At 34.1% G+C, this 19,429-nt stretch overlaps 2 protein-coding genes across 4 annotated transcripts in view; one reads left to right on the top strand and one right to left on the bottom strand.

Moving 5' to 3' along the window:
- Positions 1 to 3,288: 3,288 nt before the first annotated feature.
- LOC141565907 (enoyl-CoA hydratase, mitochondrial-like) lies at positions 3,289 to 4,304 on the bottom strand. The gene has a single exon (XM_074309673.1). It carries the CDS (start codon positions 4,241 to 4,243, stop codon positions 3,389 to 3,391), a length of 855 nt encoding a protein of 284 aa, XP_074165774.1. The 5' UTR covers positions 4,244 to 4,304; the 3' UTR covers positions 3,289 to 3,388.
- A 2,445-nt stretch (positions 4,305 to 6,749) lies between these two features.
- Positions 6,750 to 19,429, top strand: part of ADGRG6 (adhesion G protein-coupled receptor G6) — a 172,734-nt gene continuing 160,054 nt past the window's right edge. For all 3 annotated transcript variants that reach the window (XM_074309671.1, XM_074309670.1, XM_074309672.1), the window contains exons 1-2: positions 6,750 to 7,457; positions 14,475 to 14,575. In XM_074309671.1, the coding sequence (XP_074165772.1) occupies positions 7,456 to 7,457; positions 14,475 to 14,575 (103 nt within the window). In that variant the 5' untranslated portion in view covers positions 6,750 to 7,455. The remainder of the gene's footprint in view (positions 7,458 to 14,474; positions 14,576 to 19,429) is intronic.

Here is a 19,429-nt window from a genome sequence, read left to right as displayed (position 1 = left end):
TTTTAATGAGGCAAATTTAAGCTTAAACCCTAATAGTTTACTTAACCACTAAGGTATTCCTAAATGGAATGGGATATCTTGGGAAGTATTGGGTTCTGTCACTGGAGGGCTTCAATCAGAGTGTGGCATTTAAAAAGCTTTGAGAAATATAATTTCTGGGTAATTTAATTATTTTATTAATAATGCCAGCATTTCAATAAAAGGATGATAATTGGCCAAAGACAATCTCTCTATCTCTCAAAACAAAGACAACAAAGACAATTATGTTTGTGGGCTCATGGTTTATGTTTATTTTTTAAAGGAGGTGTGTTCCCTGGGATGGCAATCAATTCTGATTGGTTAACAATTAATAAGAGAATGAATACTACAATAAGAGGTTGGACTTGTATTTTGATTATGTCATTTCCTTCTTAAGTTACCCCTAGCCTTGAGCAATCTGTTTTTTAAAAAATTATCCCCTCCCAAACCTGAGTGGAACACGCCTTTGTTCCATCTTGATGGGGTCTGGAGAAAGGAGAAAATTAGCTCAACCTTCAGAGGCTGGTCTTGAAATGATGATAAAAGAAAAAGGGGGAAATCTGAATCTCCCTAAATCATTGGTTATTAATAATCGTTTCTCTTATAACATTTGCTATAGTGGAAGGTGGTTCTTTCTGGATACAAATTGAACAAGATGGTGACATAATTTAGCATATGATCTCTGAGCTTCTTTTTTCATTCATAAAAAAGGGTTGAATGAGATATCTCAAATATTCATTTTAGCACACAATTTATACTTATTTGAAAATTAATCAGTTTAAGACTAAATTATCACAGATTCTGGAGATCAGTATCCATTTCATACACAATGAACTTATCCCTTGCTTCCAAAACACTTTCAGTAGGTAGAGGACTTCCTGATCTGTCAAATTGGTTGGGTGCCCTGTCATATAGTTTTGTATTCAAACCCAAGTTTCTGTTGTTGATGGGGGTTGAGGTTCCTTTAAGATTCCTTTCTAATTGCCCAAACCATGGCTGACCTTGATTCACAAATCCTGGTCAAAGCACCTTTTGATATCCAGGCCCAGCCCCACCATCAGCTCAGCTTCCCCCAGCCCTCACCTGATCTGAACTAACTGAAAAGCCGGCCAAGATCTTGGGGGGTATGGCTCATCATCTTCTAGGAATAAAAGAAATGAGCCAATGCGCTCTCTTTGCAGGAGTACCTCCCACCAACACATGGTATCCTTCCAGCCATGTAAGGGTTTCTACCTGCCCAGCGGGCACCTCTGGCCCTGGCGTCTTTCTAACTGAACTTTACTTCCAAATTCCTACAATAAACCTTTTTTTATCAATCTAGGTTTTTGAGCCTGTAAATTCATTTACAGGGGACATTGCACCTCATGGGATTATCTTACTATCTATACTCCAAGAAATGGGGTTCCCCCTTTCCTTTCCCTCATTATTGTCACTTAAAAATGTGAAATATTCTGTTGTCCAATAAATGCTACATATTAGCTGAGGAATTTGTATTCAAATCTGCATCTGCCTAGGTGTGTATGGTGTTTGTTTCTTAGTGTATAAATGTGGCATACATGGTTCTGCCTCAAGCATAATATTATGCATCTGAAAGTTCATATCTGGGAAAGGTGCCTATTTCCAGTGCAAGTTATCTGTACATTTTTTATGTCTTTGTTTAAAAATTTCCAAACAGTTTGTTAGAGTAGAAAGAAAGCACTACTTGAAGTAAAGAGAGCACTACCTTTGACTCCCACCCAAGTTGGAAGACATTTATGTTGAACTACTGTTTTGGGAACTTGGGTGACCAAATGCTAATTATTTGATCTTTCTCAGCTTCTGCTTTTTTATTTTTCAAATGGGGATACTTTCCTCATAGGGTTGTTTGTAATATATCTATATCTATATATAAATGTTAGAGGTATGGTATAATACAAATATATCACCTGTTATTAATACTTACAAATTATAGAAGCATGAACTGTTTACTTTGAAAGATACCAGAGATTCAATGAATGTTTAGTCTAGATTGTACACCTTCTGTCTTCTCATCTATCTGCACTGTCTTATATTTCCACTTATATGGGGTGTATATGCTCCTATATCTCATAGACAATCAACACCTTTTGAATTCTAATATTGTTCATCCTCTACACTCATGCAATGTGTACGTTTTCCCCATATTTTCCCAGCTCATCTTTCACCCATTTCCTCTAAATAGAAGTCAAATATGGTTGTGCAGTAAGTCATTAGCATACTGAAAAGAATGAATCAAGCTATGAACTGCCAACTTATTTCCTTAGCATAATGACAAATGACAAATTTAGTGCTGTCATTCAAATTAACTTGAACATGACTTAATGAGACTGAGAAACAGCTTACCCTGTCCATCTGGGAAAAAGAACAAACTAGATGGTTTAGTGGATAGAGTTCTGGGCAAAAATACTCATCATCCTGAGTTCAAATCTGGCCCCAGACCCTTACTAGCTGTGTAACCCAAGCAAGCTGCTTAATCCTGTGTGCCTCAGTTTCTTCATGTGCAAAATGAGCTGGAAAAAGGAATGGCAAACCAATCCAGTAACTCTGCCAAGAAATCCTAAATGAATCACAAAGAGGCAGACATATTTGAAAAATGAATGAACAAAAAATATTTTCAGGGGCATAGCATATGTTGTTGTTTACCAGTAGATTAGTTTACTCTTTAAGCAAAAACCTACATCCTATGCAACCTCCCCATTATCCTGTCAGGTCACCTTCAAGAGACTATAGCCAGGATATGGTAGTGGGCATTTTTTCATACAACAATCTTTTGTTGTGGCTCCAATTGGTACTTCATGAAGTTGGTTTTTAAGCAGCTGCCATCTGCTGGCAAGATCTTAGTTGCCACCTCATCAGCCTTAAAATTTATTTTATGAGAGAAATTAAAATGAACATAAAGGCCAATCTTGAAGAAGAGAAATCTTTTTTTTTTTTTTTTTTTTTTTTTTTTTTTTGTCAAGTGAAGTTGTTTTAATTCACAACACCAAAGGCTTCCAGTGAAGAATTTTTGACCTAACAGTAGACAATAAGATCATATTGGTAAAAATACACCTGGCTTTGGAGTTAATCATGATGCAGAGAAACAGATCCATTAAGGCAAATAAATAACTTCAGTGTCTTGAGACAACACCTTGGATTCTGGTGCACCAAAATACAGAAGGACATGCTCTCTGAATCAGCAAAGGGTGTCCTGAATAAAGTCTTCTGAAGCAATGCTGCAGTCTTAAGAGAGGCACCTTGTGTCACTTATAGTTTACCTGTGTACAATAGCTATGATTTATTTTTATTTTTTAAAGTAATTTCTAAAGAAAAATATAAATCTCTTTGCCACTTCTCAAGCAAAATTCTGTGATTATTTGTCCTTAAAGTTGGCCTTCCTCTTCTCCACAAATGCACTCATTCCTTCTTTCCGGTCATCAGTGGCGAAGGTTGAGTAGAAGATTTTCTTCTCCAATTTAAGTCCTTCTGCTAATGTCATCTCAAAAGCTGCATTCACTGAATCTTTGGCCATTTCTGTTACAATTTTAGAATTGTTGGCAATTTTTTCTGCACATTGGATGGCTTCTTCAACCAGCTTCTCCACAGGGAAAATTTTGCTAACAAGGCCTGCTTGCTTGGCTTCTTGAGCTGAGATTCGGTCACCTGTAAGGACCATCTCCATTGCCAAAGACTTTCCAACTACCCGGGTAAGTCTCTGAGTTCCTCCAGCACCTGGGATCGTCCCTAGCAGAATTTCTGGCTGTCCAAACTGAGCTTTTTCACCAGCATAGATGATATCGCACATCATAGCAAGCTCACAACCTCCCCCCAGTGCATAACCATTGACAGCAGCTATGACTGGTTTCTTGATTTGGGTGATGATGTCCCAGTCCTTTAATAACTTCCCCGAGTAACAAAACTGGAAAGTCTTATCACACATCTCCTTGATGTCTGCTCCAGCTGCAAATGCTTTTTCTGAGCCTGTCAGAACTATGGCTCCTATAGATGGATCCTTCTGAAATGTCATCAGGGCCTGGTTGAGCTCATTTATCAGGGGCTGGCAAAGTGCATTCAGGGCCTTTGGTCGGTTCAGTTGAACCAGTCCCACATTATTTGCCTTCCCTTTCTTTTCAGTAATAATGTATTCAAAGTTACCACCCGCCGCGTAGGTGCAGGACGCGCGGAGCAGGGCGGACCCGCGGAGCACCAGCGTGGACAGAAAAGCCATAGCGCACAGGCTCCCACCGACACTGTCACGGGCACGATCTGGACACAGTCAGAAGAACCTCGGCCATTGAAGAGAAATCTTAAAAAGACAAATGAGAGAAGAGAAAAATACCTTTTCTTTTTTCCCATTGTATTTAAAAATTTTTTATTATAGCTTTTTATTTACAAGACATATGCATGGATAATTTTTCAGCATTAACCCTTGCAAAACTTTTTGTTCCAATTTTTCCCCTTCTTCCCTCCACTCCCTGCCCCAGATGGCAGGTAGACCAATACATGTTAAATATGTTAAAGTATATGTTAAATACAATATATATGTATACATGTCCATATAGTTATTTTGCTGCACAAAAAGAATTGGACTTTGAAATAGTGTACAATTAACCTGTGAAGGAAATAAAAAATGCAGGTGGACAAAAATAGAGGGATTGGGAATTCTATGTAATGGTTTACACTCATTTCCCTGAGTTCTTTCCATGGGTGTAGCTGGTTTGATTCATTTCTGTTCTATTGGAGCTGATTTTTTTCATCACATTGTTGAAGCGGGCCATGTCCATCAGAATTGATCATCATATAGTATTGTTGTTGAAGTATACAACGATCTCCTGATCCTGCTCATTTCACTCAGCATCAGTTCATGTAAGTTTCTCCAGGCCTTTCTGAAATCATCTTGTTGGTTATACAGAATAATACTATTCCATAACATTCATATACCACAATTTAAGAATATCTTTTCTTTTCCTCCTAGCATTTTATGGGCTAATAAATAGCTCATTTGATCTTACAATAGATCATATTTATTTGGTTCTCATACAACCACTATAAGTACTTTATATACTTAGTATAGGTATACTTAGTATAGGTACTTTGAGAATTACTCTCATTTTAAAAGCTGATGCAGAAATCACACAGTTAGTAACTGGCAGAACCATATCCTCTATCCAATATAAATTTCACCACTATACTTCATCTAGGGGCCTCTAGTCTTAACACTAGCTGTCTGGAGTTTCCACATTATTAGGTCTTCCCCCAGACAACCAAATTCCAGCCTTGTTCAATTTGATTAAAAAAGCATTTATTAATTACTTACTATGTATATGAAGTACTAAGTGCTGGAGATATATATATATATATATATATATATATATATATATATATATATATATATATATATATATATATATATATATATATATATAATAGGGAAATAATCCCTACGCTTAATGAGTTTATTGTATCCCCCAGTAGAATGGAGGATACATAATTAAAGGTAGAGGGCATTTTTGGAAAGGCCCAGAAATGATGAGGGGATTTGATTGTACCCTCTGAAGTAGCAATGACAATACTGATGCAATTACAGCTCCAGAGCTAGAATTGGTAGGATAAAAGGAAAGGTATTTATGCATCCTATTACTGACAGTCAACATATACATGTCTGGGGTAGAATGTGAAGCATGGTTAGAGAGAACCTACAATAGTACTTGTGACACTTTCTCTTGTCACAACAGCAGGAGCCCAAGGGTGGAATTCCAGTACTTACTGAGTTATGTATAAATCATAGGCTTTTGCTTATGGAAAGATGTAATCTAATTAAATTCCTGTGCTTTATCTCAAGATGGAACCTGTAGATGTGAAGTGGCTTTTCCAATATCAAGACCCTACATCTATCTAGTGTCCTTTTTACTATACCAATTCCAAGTCAATTAAGCAATCTAATTTTAACAACTGAGCAAGGAATCAACTTCTAATCATAAAATCTTCCATCAAAATGCTTCGTGCAAATAAATTATTTTAAAATTATCCTACAGGCCCCCTGCCCCACCCAAGTAGAAGGCAAAAGCCCTTCACACATATCTTATAGGCTGCTCTGCTAAATCTTCATTTTTCTTATTTTGGGATTTTGATCGTGATAGGAATGGAAAAGGGAGATAGAGGAGGGAAATTCCAGGCAGACCTACTCAACATACTGAGGCCAGACTTTAGCTTGCTGTCAGACTGGGTTAGGGTTGGGGATGGGGCATTACTTACTGGCAGAGATCCAGAGATGAGAACAGCTTGTCTTATCAGAAAAACTTATTGCTGTAGGGTTGTTTTTTTTGTTTTTTTGTTTTTTTAAGAAATGATGAGAGGCAAGAAAGAATGGGAAGTATAAGGTTCTGGAGGTCCTGCACCTAGAGAATAGGATGAGGGCAAGAAAGATGAAAACAATTTTGAGTAGTCCTAAATCAAACAGGGGTTTCAGAATTTAACTCTTTATCTGTAGGAGTTTATCATTGTGAACCCTACTTTGGTGGGACTTTGCTGCCGCTCCATCAACCCAGAGACCTCTCCTCTTAGTTACCCTTCCTTCCTCTTTCCCTTTGCAACTTTCCTCCATTCATCTGCCCAGTCTTTTTTGCCTGCTCGGGAGACTTCCTTTTTTTGCACCGAGTTAGGCTGAAGATCTAGAGGTTACTGACAGGGTGGGGCCGCGCCCGACCCAGAGCCTATTAGATAGAGAGGCCAAGTGGAGGCAGCTCAAGAAGCGCAGAGTTCAGCCAAACTCCTCGGGCAGCAGTGAACGCATGCAGCTCAGCTCAGGGCAAGGCAGCGGTGGCACCTGAATCCCCAGGGCCGGGGAGACCAATCCCAAACGCCGGAAGCGTTGGCGGCGGCCCTTCGTTGGGGAATTGGCCGAGTGGGCCAGGGGAAGGAGGGAGGAAAGGCAAACTCTTCCAGAAAGGAGAGGAACTGGTACCCGCCGCCCCCGCTACCATTGCCGCAGCCACCATTACCATCGCCGCTCTACTACTACATTCCTTCCCCCCCCTCCCCCCAGCTCAGTCCCCACCTAAAAGGCAGAGACAACTCCGGGACTTTTCTGCCACTTGCTGAGAAGAGCAACCTGCCTGCTTACTACGCCCCCATCCGCCCCCTTTCCGCTGCCCGGCAGGCTTGGGAATAGGGTGGAGAGGAAGGAGAAGGCTGAGACTGAAAACTAGTCCTTCTCATCCACCTTGCGCCCGGACTGTGTGAAAAGTAATCGACTATGGGGAAACGTTAATAAATTTGCCCAGAAACCCCTGAAAGAAGATACAGAAAGTCATCTGCGGATCCAGGGGAAGAGAGGAGTACCGTTGGCCCAAAAAAAGGGGGAGGTAAAGGAAGAGGAGTTAGTGGTGGTGAAAAGGCTGATTGTACAGCCCCAACGGACCTGAGCGCAGTAATGTCAACATGTAAGTTTTGTCTTTCAGCCTGGAATTCATTTACGCTTCTATCTGTAATATCCCCCCCCCCCAAAAAAAAAATAATAATTTTGTCTTGACTTCAGTTGCATTGACGGAGTAAACCGGTTTGTCTCTTAATCTGAGCCTCAAGGCACGGAGGAGCAAGACTGTAGCCAAATGAAGATAGAAAGTTGCAGTGTGTCTATGGGGTTTATTGTCTCCTCTTCACTCCCCAGTCCGTCTCTTCACTTCCCAGTCCATGTGTGTGTGTGTGTGTGTGTGTGTGTGTGTGTGTGTGTGTGTGTGTTTTCTACTTCATTTGGAGGTAAACATAGTGTTTAGTGTAACACAGAATTAAAAGGGCAGGGCAGCAGGAATGGGGAAAACGAGATTTTTATTTAAAGAGAACTAGGAAATAACAGGTACTCCGGAACCCTGACTTGCCAAGAAAGCGCTCTTCTGATCACCGCTGCCTTTGGACTAAGAAGGTATTGGTATCCAGAAAAAAAAAAAAAATATTGACTTTACACATTGTCACCCTTGAACGTAGAAGTTATTCTTGGATCTTTGAGCCATCAGAGTACTTAAGGAGAGAGAGAAAAAAAAACAGCCTGCAAAAACAGGTTTATTATTATTTTAAGATAAAAAGAAAGACATTATCTAAGAGCTGTGTTTAAAGAAATGTTTGTGTAATGGACTTTTTCCTTTATCCACAAGAGTGGTGAAGTTTGGAGTGAGGAAATTCTTAGGGAGATGGAAAGAGAAGCTGACATTTATCTGAATCTGTTAGATTAAGAGCCCTTCAGTCCCTTCTTTGGAATGACTAGCTGGCTTTTCTTGCCTTCTAAGAAAAAAAAAAAAAAAAAGGAGGGAGAAAGGGGGGAGGCTCTTTTAAAATATTCAAGACTATTCTTGTGGCCAATGAAGAAATTACTTCTTTCTTGTAATATTTAATTCATTCTCTGACATTTTACTAAGTGTTGGGGAGATATTCAAACAGATTTGTATTTTTTTACTTAGTAAAATCTTAAAGATTTGCAGAAATTGATTCTTCTCTTTCCATTGATGATTCACTCTCATCTTTTCTTCTATTTTTCTGAAACCCTCTGCCTATTTAGATCAACCTTATTCTTCTCTTCTCAAAAATTAATTTTAAATGAGAAAACATAGTGTAACTAGTCTTTTTACTTTTATAGTACTATAAAATGATACCTTTTAGCAATGCATAATACAAGGAAAAATGAATTAAACTCATGCAAAATGTAGAAAGCATGATAATTCTTTACCTGTGGACTATTCAGTCATATTTATGTTAGTGAAATTAACAAAGTACAAGCTTGAAAACCTTTCTTTGGGAAGAGAACTATGGAGCAAATATAATTTTGTTCTGAAATATTGGAGACAAGGTTTAATTAATAAGAAAGTTTGCTTGAAAGTTTTTCTCTTTACCTGGAAAATATATCAAGATTCTTCAAGGCAGATATTTGGCCAGCTGTGTGTGGACCTCTAACTGCATAGCAGACAGAATGGAAAAATAGCATATTCCATATGGAAAAAATGGTGGTATGCTTTGTCAATACCAGCTTCCCACCTTCCCTGGAAAAAAAGCAGATGTGAAACTGCCTATAAGCTCTACAAAAACTTTGGTTGTTGTGTATTGGTGATACATGAATATATATATAAATATATATATATATATATATATATATATATATATATATATATATATATATATATATACCTACATATATATTACATATTTAGTTTCATAGTCCATATATTTTTAATCTTCTGTTAAATAGATTTGCATTCTTCATCTGTAAAGGATTTATAGACAGGTCACAATAAAAAGAAATAAAAAATATTGTCTGTTACATTCTTTAGTATACTTGGCTGGCTTACTATCGAGCTATTTTACCTGAAAACTCATAAATTTTGTTGTAACTTTAAATTTAAATTTTTATTTTGTGATTTAAATGAAATAGACAAAATTGTTCTAATTCTTTTTATATATTTCAAATATGTTAAAAACTGAAGAAAATCATATCTATTCTTCCATGCAAAAATTAATGTAGCATTCTTAGGCCATAAATTGACCTAAGACCATATATTAGGAAGAATCATAATATCTTCCAATCCTTCATTTTTAATATGCTATTTGGGTTCATGGAGTGTTATTTTGTTTTATAAACTTTTTGAAAAAAATCTTTGTTAAGCTCAATTTCTGCTTTCTGTGTATTTAAGTTGAGTATTATGGACAGACTAAAGAGTTAAACATCTAGATTTAGCAAGACTGGTACTTAATTGGCCTTAAACTATGTGAAGCTACAAATCCATTTATGTTTTATATAAATTACATGATGTTATACTAGTCCACTGTGAATGGTGAATGAGACTATTGTCTCTTGCAGTATGGGAAGCTCTAGTAGCTTTGGGCTAAATAGAATTGGTAGTTTTACTACCTAACTGGCCATGTCACTACAATTCTTTGGATATTTTCAAAGTAAATCAGGTGTTCTAAAAATAAGTTAATGACCATTACTACCAAAATAATCTACATGTAATAGAATAATTGATAATTTCCCTATATTATTCAGAATTTAGATGGAAATAAAAAAGTCAGTTACAGAATTTGTGATTTGTCTAGAAAGAATCATATCTTTCTATTTTTACTGATGAACATCATAGTGATATAAGCTAGAAATAAAATCATTTGGGGCATATAAAAATGTAAAGTATCATTATGCACAATTTAAATATGAGTAAAATTTAATAAAGCAGATATCACACCATTATTTTAATTTTCCTTTCAAATTTTATTTTTAACTAACAGTGTGAAATCATGTATAACAACTGTCTCTCTAATAGCTAACGTATCAAAGTTCAATTTTACTCAAGATATCAGTCTGTTTAGAGGCAAGTATGTTAGCCATATGAAGTGTATTATTTCTATAATCTGAAGCCTCACCCTGGTGTGGAAATGGCTGATTTTTGAAGGTTATCCCCACAGAATACTTAAGGCACATTTGGCATCCCCAATATCATAGAGTGTAAATCATGGTTTTCAAGCTGAAAGGGGTCATCTCCTTCAACACTGTCATTTTAAAGACAGGAAAACTGTCCAAAAGAATTAAATGATTTTCCTAAAAATACATAACTAGTAAATGAAAGAGCTGTTTTTCAAATTGAAATGAGTTAAAGTCTTGTAGGACTTACTAAGATGGAAGAATATTGAATATTGTCTGGACTACTCAGCTAAGAGACAAACTAATAAAGTTGAACATCACGTTACTTGGTGATAATTGATTGATAATAAGGTGATAATATTTTTTGGCCATAGCATTTCTTGAACATCATATACTAGATTATACAAATATTATTACATGCATTTTTGGAGGGAGTTCTCACATTAATGAAATTCCAGAATATTAAAATATATTGTTTTTGAACATAGTACCCCTTAAGTATATAGAGGTTCAGGTAAGATGGATGTATATATCTTGTTATGTTAACTAGATGAATATTGTGGGAGGGTGATAATTTTTTTTTAGCTTTTCTTTATGGGGATAGGAACTCTCCTATATCCCAAAAAGATGAGAAAACAAACCTAATATGTAACACAATCATTTCATACTCTTTTAATTTGGGAACAAAATGGCCAAGAAGGATTAAAACATTCTTTTATTTTTACTCTACATGTTTCTATTTATCGAGAAATTTATTATACATGGAATAATGGATAGACCATTATTTAGATTCTTTAGAGTCATCTTGGAATAATGAATAGAGATCATTGTACTTAGAATCAAGAGGCTGACCTGGTTTTGGATCCCATCTGAGATACTTACTAGCTTAAAGGAGCATGGACAAGATCTTCAGAATGTCTGTATTTTCTTAAATAAATGAAGATGATGATAGATAATCATTTACTAATTACTTTATATGAGTATTGTGAGGAAAATATCTTGCAAACCTTAAGTATAAGCTATTTTATGATATTCTCAATATAACTTCAATTATGTTTAAAAATTAGAATTAAGAATAGGAACCAGACCTGAGACTTTATTGGTTCAGGGAACTCCCAAGTAAGGGAACTCCCAGGTAAGGAAACTACCTCTATCAAATCTTTTCAGCAATTTAGAGTCTTAGAGAGTTATCTAGAACATGGGAAGATTAAATGACTTTCTGATTGATAGTCACAAATCCAATATGTGAAAGAAATCTTTAACTCAGGGCTTCTTGGTTTTAATAGCAACTCTCTATTTGCTGTGCTACGCTGTCTCTCTAAAAACTGAAATTGCCTTTTTTATTTCCTTCTCAAAACCCCATTTAAGATGAAGATTTGTATAGAGGTGGTGAAGAGGCCACTTACTTCTAAGGGGTAAAGAGCCTAATTGCAGAAGTTAGCAAATCTTGTAATTTTTGTTATTTCAGTGAAACACTTGGGAAAAGCCTCATTTTTTTATCAGTGAAATGAGTGTAATAACAGTATGTACCTCATAGAGTTGTGAAGATCAAATGAGATTATACATACAAATATACATATATGTGTATATATATGCATATATATACACACAGATATATACATGTATCTATGTATATGTAAATATGTATGCACACATGTGTACTGCTTTGCCCACCTTGATGTATTATATAAATGGTAGTTTTTATGACTTCCACAATCCCTGAACTTGGTATCATAGGACCTAGGTTCAAATCTTGAGTCTGCTATTTTTGCGTGATCTTAGGCAAGTCTCTTCAGTGATCTATGTCTGAATTATACAATCTGAAAATTTATATACACATACATACATGCATATATACACATCTATATCTGTATAAATGTGCGTAAATATTAATACATGCATAATACTATTTAACTAACATTATTGAGGTATTCTTAATAAATGGATTTTCCAAGGTAAATGAAGTTTAGTTAAACATCAAAGGTTAAGGAAATCTTCCTAAAATGGATTACTTTCTTTACCATTTTCTTAAATAGGAAAGTTAACATAATTCATTCTTCTCTTAAGAGGTCCAGTGTTAATAACACCATTTATTATATTGGCTTGTAATGGAGTTATATTGTCTTAGGCTATGAACATGTTTGAGTTTTCTTTCATCTTTGAGTTCTTTGGGTGTGTGTGTGGGGGGTGTGCATGTGCACATACGTGTGTATTTTTTTTTCTCCTTGTTCTTGTCAGTTGAATGTTAGCTGTCACTTCTTGTACCTGCTTTCAGCTCTTCAAAGCCCCAAACTAATTTTCAGCTTTCAATGTCCCATATTAAACTGTTTGCTAACAAACCACTTATCTTGCTTTTTAGAATTATACATAAGAAAAAAGGCTCAAAGGTCTGGACATCTCTCCTACTGTAAATGCATATCCTTTAATGTAGTCATGCCTGCTCTTTTACTATTCTAGTGCTCCCATTTTGCCAGCATGAAAACCCAGGGTATTATAATGAAAAGAAGGCTAGTCTTAATGTGAGAAAACCTGAGTTAGAATCTTGGCTCATGAGCTATTTCTGTTATCACAGATGGGTTTGTTTTTTGTTTGTTTGCTTCCCTGGACCTCATTTTCTTGACTTGTGAAATAGATGGTCAACTAAGGGGTGTTGTACATAAGGTACCAACTTGGAATCAGGAAGACCCGACTTCAAATTCTGCCTCAAAAACCTACTAGCTTTGTGGTACTTGGTAAGTGACTCAAAGTCACATAGCCTCATTGTCCTCCTCTAGAAAATGAGGATAAATAATTTTAAAAACTATTCAGATGCCTTTTAGATACCTTGTATAATCTTTTACTTTGGAGATGGTAAATCATTTAGATATTTGAACAGAATTTTTTTTTACATTTCAAAACATACATAGACAATTTTCAGCAGTCACCTTTGCAAAACCTTGTGTTCTGAAATTTTTTCCCTTCTCTTCCCCTCAATCCTTCCCCTATATAGCAAGTAATCCAAAATATGTTAAGCATGTGCAATTCTTCTACACATATTTCCACAGTCAAAATGCTGCACAAGAAAAATCAGATTAAAAAAAAATATGGGAAAGAAAAATGCAAACAAACAATAAAAAATGTAAAAATACTGTGTTGTGATCCATGTGCAGTTCTCACAGTCCTCTTTCTGGGTGCAGAGGCTTCATCACAAGACTATATTGGGACTAGCCTGAATCACTTCACTGTTGAAAAGAGCCACATCCTAAAGAGAAATAATTAATAAATGTAATTTTCATTTAAAGATTAAACTTTATATATTAGGTAGTTTTCAAAGTATAGGAGATATAAAAATGGCCACTATTTTATACATCTTTATCAGATTTTTATCTATAATTTTTATAAAGCATATTCTATTTTCCTTATTGTTACACATATAACTTATGTGCAATAACTTATATTTAGGGGGATGTTCACACTTTCGAGGTATGATGAAATTTGAGATGAAAGAGGCAATATACATAGAACAATGGGCAATATACATAGAACAACGGTGTTAGTAAAATTTTAAAAGTATTTCTTTAAAATAGTCCTTATTTATAGCTAGTTCTGATTTGGAAAATCTAAGTGACATTTCTTTTTTTTTTTTTTGAGGATATTATACATATCTTCCAAGTTGGGTTTATGCTATTATTTGAAAAACAAAACAAACAAACAAAAAAAAAAATCAAGTTTTGTTCATCAGTTGTTGTTCACCAGTAGAATGATTTTTACATGTGTTATCTTGATTTAGAACAGCTTCTTCATGCAAAAAATAATAATAATAATACATATTGCTTCCTGTTGGAGAAAGACCAGTTTGATCATCTAAAAGGTGAGGGCGTGAGACAAAAATGCATAGTTTTTTTTTTTTCCCCCCCTTTGGACAATTAACAAACAGAAGACTATAACAGATACTTTATTGGAGTCTAACTTTTTATTAGAAACAAGATTGATAAAACATTCTCTTCCACAGCTTCTGCTACAAACAGTTTCATGACTATTATTGCAATTATGTCTCATTAATGACTTTCTCCCTATGCAGGATGTTTTACAGAAGTCGAATGTGGAGCTATCATTGGAAATGGAAGTTGCAGCCTCTTCTGGTCCTCCTTATTCTATATGCTGTTTGTGTGCATCATTCAGGTAAGTGGAAAATTTTCTATTGTGAATAAATTTACCTTCCCTGGAATACATTTTTCAAGTTTAAAAATGATTCAAGTCAGAGAAAGTTAATAGTGATATTTTTATGTCTTATTTTATCAAAATGTTCTCTTTGCTGCCTTTCTCTTTCTCTTCAAGGAATCTTTATCAGTTGAATGACCATTCTTTGACCATGATGATTACGAAGTGTTTTATGTTTCTTTAGAACCTTTCTTCATTAATTATCATTATGTATATTTAGTTTACATTTTGTGATGAAATGCCTGGAAATCTAAAAATGTATTCATATTATTACTGTTAAAAGCAGCATTTGACTACTGCTATTCTTTGCTTTTTATGATTTCTCTTGGGGACAAAAATAAATGTATTATCTTGATACACTTAATGTTTTGCAACAAAATATTTTGAAAAAATAAAACCTATAACTGGTATAAAATCATACGAAAGTTAATCTGGGAGTGCTAATATTAAAATCATAATAATTTTAGCATATACCAAAGTCTTTTTTAAATTGTTTTTCTTAGAAATTTTGATCCTTGAAGCAAGAGTCTTTTCTTTTATTAAATTCTGAAATCACTTTAGACAAATAATTATATAATTTGCTAATTAATGACTGAATGTTACTGGTATTAAAAACTAAATTATGAGTGTATGATCTGGTTTTTGTCAGTACAGACTACCTTATATTTTCATAAAAACTCTTTCTTTTCTTCTTGAAGAAGTTATTATAATTTTCTAGGTGGATGGAATTAACATGTCACTTTTAACAATAACAAAATTTTTATAATATACATTTATGTTGCTTAAAATTTCTGGAAAGGTTATGTCAGTGCTCCATTTAAAATCTATATGTCACAATGATGTTTATATATGTTTATTATTGATGCTTTGGAAGAACAAAGAGATAATCTCTTGAAATGGCTCTTTCACATGAAGAAAGTCTAGTTTTTATTTGCTGGGTAAATACTTTTTCCAAACGACAGAGCACAGAGAATTTTAGGAGTTTCAGCTACTTAGTTGGAAAATTCCCCGGCATTGTTTAATGGCTCCAAAGCACAAGCAAAGCCTTCAGCAGATTTTTTTGCATATTTCTTTTTTCTCTTTTATTTTAAAGGCATTCTCACTTACTGACTCCCCGTCAGTGAAGGGACAGAATCTTTAAAAAGAGCAGAGAATTAAAAGTGTATTGAATTTTTATAGCTCTTCAATTCTGGATTTTTCTTGCTAATTAAAAGAAAGTTTAATATATTTGAGAATTGATTAGAGGTTGAGCTCTGAAACCACACATCATTTATGTGCCATGAATTCTGAAAATGAAAAATTATTTTGACCATATTTATATAGAAGAAGTGTTATGAATTATTTTAACATACCAGCCTCCTTTACAACAGAGCAATGGATATAATTAGAGTTTTTCACTAGTTTTACATCTGAATAAATAGAGTGAGACAAATATTTGCAGACTGGATCTTTTTTGGTCTTCAATTTGGTGCATGACATCTGATAATTTTTTTTTATAAAACAATTTTTAAATCAATTTTTGGAATATCCTTTGCTTTTACATCATATCTTCAGACAAATAGGGAGGTGGCTTCTGATCTCTCTTTGGGACTAAGGTTAGTTATCATAATATTCTAAAATTTAGTTTCAGTTGTTTTGTTGCTATTCTTCACCTTTACAATGTTATATGTAGTGCATATGTGGTTTTATTGGTTTTGTTTAGTTACTTTGCATCAGTTCATATAATTTTTATGATTCTCTGTATCTATCATACTCATCAATTCTTATAGTGTAATAATATTCCATTGTATTTATGTACCATGACATCTTTAGATAATCCTTTAAACATTGGGCATTGTCTTTGTTTCCAATTCTTTGCCAACATACACAAAAAAAAAATCTGCTCTAAATATTTTGATGTGTGTAGTGCCTTTCTTTTTGTAATTAATACTGTGGAATATGTAACTTATAAGGTAAATATGGGTCAAAGAATTTAAACAGTTTAGTCACTTTCTTCATATATTTCCAAATTATTTTCTAGACTTTTTGGACCAATTTATCTCCACAAGTACATTAATAGGGTCCATCTTTATACAACATTTCCAATAATGATCATTCTCAGTGTTTGTCACTTTACACTTACAGGGTGTAAAGTAAAATCTAATGATTGCTTTGACTTGTATTTTTCTAAATATTAGGATTTGAAACATTCTTTCATAAGGCTATTAAATGTTTACAATTCTTTTGCATACTGTTTGTTCATATCCTTTAGGCAAAGTTTTGCCTATTTCTTTTAGTCAGTTCTTTATCTTAGGTGATAGACCTTTATCAACTTTTTGATACAAATATATTTTTTCCCTTCAGTTGACTGCTTCCTTTCTCATCATAGTTACATTAATTTTGTTCACAAAAATACTGTTAAAAAAGTACTTCAATTTTGTTGAAAAATTTTATTTATTTATTACAATTATCTCTATCTCTAGTTTTGCTAAGAATTAATCATCGATCAATAGCTAATCTAGGATTTAGGCACCAAAATTCCCTTTGGGGCCTAAATTATCCAAATTCATTACTTACAGGGATAAAATTATCCTCCTGATAATAACTATGAAAAAGTAATTGATCTGGTTCTGTACTTATGTTTTCATGGTACAGTAATTAATATTCATATTATTCATTTTGGTTTTATTGTATGGTAGAGAATTTTAAACAACTTCTTAAATTTACACAATCATTGTTTATGTATTCTTAATCACTTAAATATTTTCCAATATACATACATACACCTACATTTATATGTTATATATTATTAGTATCACACCTACAGATTTGTTTCACTTATGTTAAAAGATCATATAAGAAAAGGTTATTTTTTTTTTTAATTACAAAAGTTTTCTTTCCCATGTAAAAAGATCATGGAAGGACCCTTAGAGATTATCTAATTCAAATATCTCATTTTACAAGTGGAAAAAAAACTGAGGCTCAAAGTTGAAATAAATTTCCTAAAGACATAAATTGGAAGTAACAGAGCTAGTATTAAAAATCTATATTCTTGTTACTGTCCATATGTGTAACCTCATTTCCTACAAAATAATCTGACAAATGACAAAGATTTCGTTTATATAAAGTTATGAAAAGTAGCATTGTTGAAGAATATTATATAGTTAACATGGTTAGCACCTTAGAATCAATCTGCCTAATTTTATCCCTGTAAGTAATGAATTTGGATAATTTAGGCCCCAAAGGGAATTTTGGTGCCTAAATCCTAGATTAGCTATTGATCTTTGATTAATCACATAATTACCAAGTCTCTACTTAACTTTTGGTTTTATATTTCTTTGGTAGCATGGTTTAAGGGTGAGAGTGTAATTAGAAAGAGCACCAAGCTCAAGTCTACAACTGTCTATGTGATCTTGCTGGTGCTTCTTTCCATTAGTTATGTTATCAGTAAATTGAACATTTTGACACAAGTAATATCTAAAGTCCATTTTTAATTCAAAAGGTCCAATAATATACAAGCTAACAATTTCCCACATGGAAATAATCTTTTGAATTTCTCCATTATGCCTTCATGTCCAATACTTTGCAGGCAACTAAACTAATATAATTTAATCAATTGAACCAGGCAAATAAGGCAATTAGGACAACTTTATTTCCCACCTTTAAGCATTCATTTGGATGCCTCCATTATGCACAGTACTTTCCTTTCATCCTCACTCTTATTAATTTCCTTTTCTGTTTTTTTTTTCATCTTATTAGACTGTAAGCTCTTGAGAGTGGGGACTATCTTTCTTTTCATATTTATATCCCTGATTAACACAGTACTTGACACATTATGTGCACTTAATAAATGTTTATTGACTGACTTGAAGTTTGCTATCATGTATGATTCTTGATCACCTTTTTAGTCAATAATGACACATGAAACTATTGTGAAATAGAACCTTTACCATTTTATTAACATAGACAATGGTCTTAGATATAAAAGGATAAATTCACAAATTAATAGTCTCTGAAATTTCATATAACTTTGTGAAGTTATAGATTTGTGATGTTAAGACTTTTTAGTCAATATTTATTGAAATAGCCAGAGGGAGATAAACTAGAAAATAAGTTTCTCTCTCATTTCTCTCATGAAATAAATTCAAGATCAGAGCCAGAAACCAACTCTGTGTCTATTGCCAGTTAACAAATATAACTTTAAATAATGGCTTATAATAACAATTACCTATGAGAACAGGTGAAATAATCAGAATCAAGAGGAAAACCTTAAATGTTTTCCACAATATTACAAAGGAAAACAACATTAAAAGACGTTAGAACTACAATCAATGAAATGGTGGACAATGGGGTGTGGAAAGAGGCACACATTTTTCAGCCATGGTCAGTGTGTCAATTCATCTTGCTTGACTGTACTACTTTTGCTACAAGGAAAAACTCTATCAGGGCTTGAGGTGCTTGGGAATCATTTGGGAATGATAGGGATTTAAGAAAAGAAAATAAGATCAGTAAACATTATAAAAGCAAAAATTCCTTTGAAAACCTAAAGTGAGTCTCATGGGTTATTAAGGAGAGAGGAATATAGAGTTAAAAATATTTAGTCACTTATCTTTTAGTCTGCCCATCTCTTGAAAGTTTGTAGTTAAAACACAGAGAGAGAAGTGGGGGAAAAGGAGAGGGAGGGAAAATGCATCTGTCATTAGATATTTCACATCCTAACTTCTTTATATGTGGCCTGACAGTTCATAGTTGTGAAGATGCTAGTGATATCTCAGGCAGACAGAAGTTTATGATTTCAAGTAGAGCGGGAAACAACCAGTGGGAGCCAACAAATTC

This window comes from Sminthopsis crassicaudata, chromosome 4 (genome assembly GCF_048593235.1).
Source record: "Sminthopsis crassicaudata isolate SCR6 chromosome 4, ASM4859323v1, whole genome shotgun sequence".
In the NCBI taxonomy this organism is placed as follows: domain Eukaryota; kingdom Metazoa; phylum Chordata; class Mammalia; order Dasyuromorphia; family Dasyuridae; genus Sminthopsis; species Sminthopsis crassicaudata.
This window is presented reverse-complemented; position numbering and strand designations above follow the sequence as displayed.